General features: G+C 41.6%; 1 protein-coding gene across 1 annotated transcript; it reads right to left on the bottom strand.

The window, feature by feature from the left end:
* Positions 1-529: 529 nt before the first annotated feature.
* On the bottom strand, positions 530-1,312 carry LOC114657622 (paraneoplastic antigen Ma1-like). Its single transcript, XM_028809497.1, has one exon. It carries the CDS (start codon positions 1,310-1,312, stop codon positions 530-532), a length of 783 nt encoding a protein of 260 aa, XP_028665330.1.
* Between the last annotated feature and the right edge of the window lie 1,839 nt (positions 1,313-3,151).

Below are 3,151 nucleotides of genomic sequence, written 5' to 3'. Positions count from 1 at the left end.
GTCACCCTTCTCATTTTAATGAGTCGTTGATTCACTTTTCTCAAGTTCTCCTCATTTGCACAGTCCCGTTTAAAGCGGCCATCCTCTCCACATTTATAGCAGAAAATGTTTCCTCCACCGCCTGCTTTGCTTAGAGCACTTCTCCCTGTAGTGGCAGCTAAGCTATGCATTTTGGGAGTGTCTGATGTCATTGGAGCAACAGCAGCAGACAGTAGACAAGCCATTTCACTTCTCAGTCCCCTAATTTCTTTCTTTAGCAGCTCAACCTCAGAGTCAGCTGAATCTGTTTTGTCAGAGGCCACGGAGGACACAGTTACACTGGCCTGAACAGTACTTCTATTATGAATCATGTTCTCTTCTTCTCTCACTTCTTTTAGAAGTTCAGTGAAAGGAGGTGGTTCACAAAACTTGTGCGTCACTCTCAACCTAAGTGCCACCATGTCATCTGGAAGAGTCCCCCTTTTCGCAGAACACTGTGTAGTAGCTTATCTAGCTTGATTATATACACAGAGTGCTTTTCCCCTTTTTCTTAGAAGGTATTTCTGAACTTCACCATCAGATCAGATGCATTCTCTGTAGGACCAAATGCTGTATCTAAAGCCTTCAGGTAGTCACAAGAAGTAGCTGAAGGATTTTCAACCTTCACAAACATCACAATATCTGCTGTGGGCCCTCTAAGGCATTCCACTAGCCTCTGTTTCTTCACATTGTCAGAACACTGCCATTCTTCGAGAATATGTGTAGTGTGTTCAGCCGATACCTCATAGTCTTCCTTCCCATTTGGTGTAGGAGTCAGTCCAGAAAATGTGCGCAGTTTCCTGTAATTCTGTGCTTCTACTGGTGAGGCAGTTTGGCATTTCTGAACTAGTGAATTAATTGCACTAACTAACTCAGTGTTAAGTGTGAGAGCTGGGGAAGCTACATTCTGTATGTCAGCTAAAGATTTTCCCTCTTGTTTCAAGAAAGACATAAGCTTAGTATGGAACTCTTCACCTTTACTACTGCCAGATGAAGGGGATGTAGCACTAAGTACTTGAGTGGACCATGGGCCTATTTCATCAGGAATTCCAATAAAAGCTGGGAAAGAAATTTCAGAAACCTTTTTAGAAGTCTCTACTAAGACAAATTGCTCCCTACCTGTTTTATCACTGCATCGACCATGCACTTTTGTCTTTCCAGTTCCCTTAACTGTGTCTAGCACCCTATATATAACTGTGTCTGTAATGTCCAGTGGCACATTGCTTAAAACAACAGCATTCTCAAGCGCAACATTCTTCTCTTTACACCAAGCAATAATCTCACATACATCCATATTGTACAAACTTCATCAATAAACAAACAAACAAGTTTGGAAATGGAAAAATATATATACAAAATTGCACAGTCGAGCACAAGTAACTTCAAAAAGGCAGACAACACATCATGCATTTTTTTTTTTTAATAATAATAATCCCGGACGAGCCCCCACAAATGTAGCCCTCCCACCAAAAAAAACTGGCAAGTTACCTATGACATAAGATGAAATTTCACTGGTGGGATCCACATTAAACACCTCCCAATAAATTTTAATAACCAATGAGTCCAATGAAACAATTATTATTTATAATTGTTACACTATTTCAAAGTAATGATTTGTAAGCACTTCACACAATCATGGATAAAAAAAAACAACAAACAAACAAAAAAAAAACATAAAACACATTTATTTAAACACACCGCTTATGGGATATTATCACAGTTCAACTTAACTGAATTTGTCTGAGTTACAGCACAACAAAAGTTCACACCTAGAAATCAACAATAAATATATAGGTGTATATATACAGTGATCCCTCGCTATATCGCGCTTCGCCTTTCGCGGCTTCACTCTATCGCGGATTTTATATGTAAGCATATTTAAATATATATCGCAGATTTTTTGCTGGTTCGCGGATTTCTGAGGACAATGGGTCTTTTAATTTCTGGTACATGCTTCCTCAGTTGGTTTGCCCAGTTGATTTCATACAAGGGACGCTATTGGCAGATGGCTGAGAAGCTACCCAACTTACTTTTCTCAATCTCTCTCTTGCGCTGACTTTCTCTGATCCTGACGTAGGGGGTGTGAGCAGGGGGGCTGTTCGTACACCTAGATGATACGGACGCTTGTCTAAAAATGCTGAAAGATTATCTTCACGTTGCTACCTTCTGTGTGCAGCTGCTTCGTGAAGGGACATGCTGCACGGTGCTTCGCATACTTAAAAGCTCAAAGGGCACGTATTGATTTTTGACTTTGTTTTTCTCTGTCTCTCTCTCTCTCTCCCTGCTCCTGACGGAGGGGGTGTGAGCTGCCGCCTTCAACAGCTTTGTACCGGCGGTGCTTCGCATACTTAAAAGCCAAACAGCCCTATTGATTTGTTTGCTTTCCTCTCTTGCCTGAAGAAGGGGCCTGAGTTGCCTCGAAAGCTTGCATATTGTAATCTTTTTAGTTAGCCAATAAAAGGTGTCATTTTGCTTGGCTTTTCGCTACTCTCTGTTTCTGACAGTCTGTGCTCCTGATGCGCACTCCTTTGAAGAGGAAGATATGTTTGCATTCTTTTAATTGTGAGACAGAACTGTCATCTCTGTCTTGTCATGGAGCACAGTTTAAACTTTTGAAAAAGAGACAAATGTTTGTTTGCAGTGTTTGAATAACGTTCCTGTCTCTCTACAACCTCCTGTGTTTCTGCGCAAATCTGTGACCCAAGCATGACAATATAAAAATAACCATATAAACATATGGTTTCAACTTCGCGGATTTTCTTATTTCGCGGGTGGCTCTGGAACGCAACCCCCGCGATGGAGGAGGGATTACTGTATATATATATATATATATATATATATATCTATAACAAAATCGTTGGCGCGCTTAGTTGGAGCTCATACGCAGTACATAACTTCACGTGTACTCACGGTGTCCTTCCAGAACTTTTCCCCGCGCTTCTCATTTTCCTCCTTGGTTAAATACAGGAATCTCACATCTCCATCTGGGATGACACTAGTGATGTGTCGTTCGCGAACGAGCCGGCTCTAAGAGCCGATTCTTTGAAGCGAACGAGAGGAGCCGATGCCCGTCGAACAGAGCTGAAGCTTCAGCCGCTCCTGCTCAGTTCTGCTGAAAATCCATTTGGCAGGG

Source organism: Erpetoichthys calabaricus, chromosome 9 (assembly GCF_900747795.2).
Source record: "Erpetoichthys calabaricus chromosome 9, fErpCal1.3, whole genome shotgun sequence".
NCBI classification, from domain to species: domain Eukaryota; kingdom Metazoa; phylum Chordata; class Cladistia; order Polypteriformes; family Polypteridae; genus Erpetoichthys; species Erpetoichthys calabaricus.
This window is presented reverse-complemented; position numbering and strand designations above follow the sequence as displayed.

What these genes read in the sequence shown, in the direction of transcription:
- LOC114657622 (XM_028809497.1), bottom strand. Translation starts at nt 1,312, where the DNA reads ATGGATGTATGTGAGATTATTGCTTGGTGTAAAGAGAAGAATGTTGCG.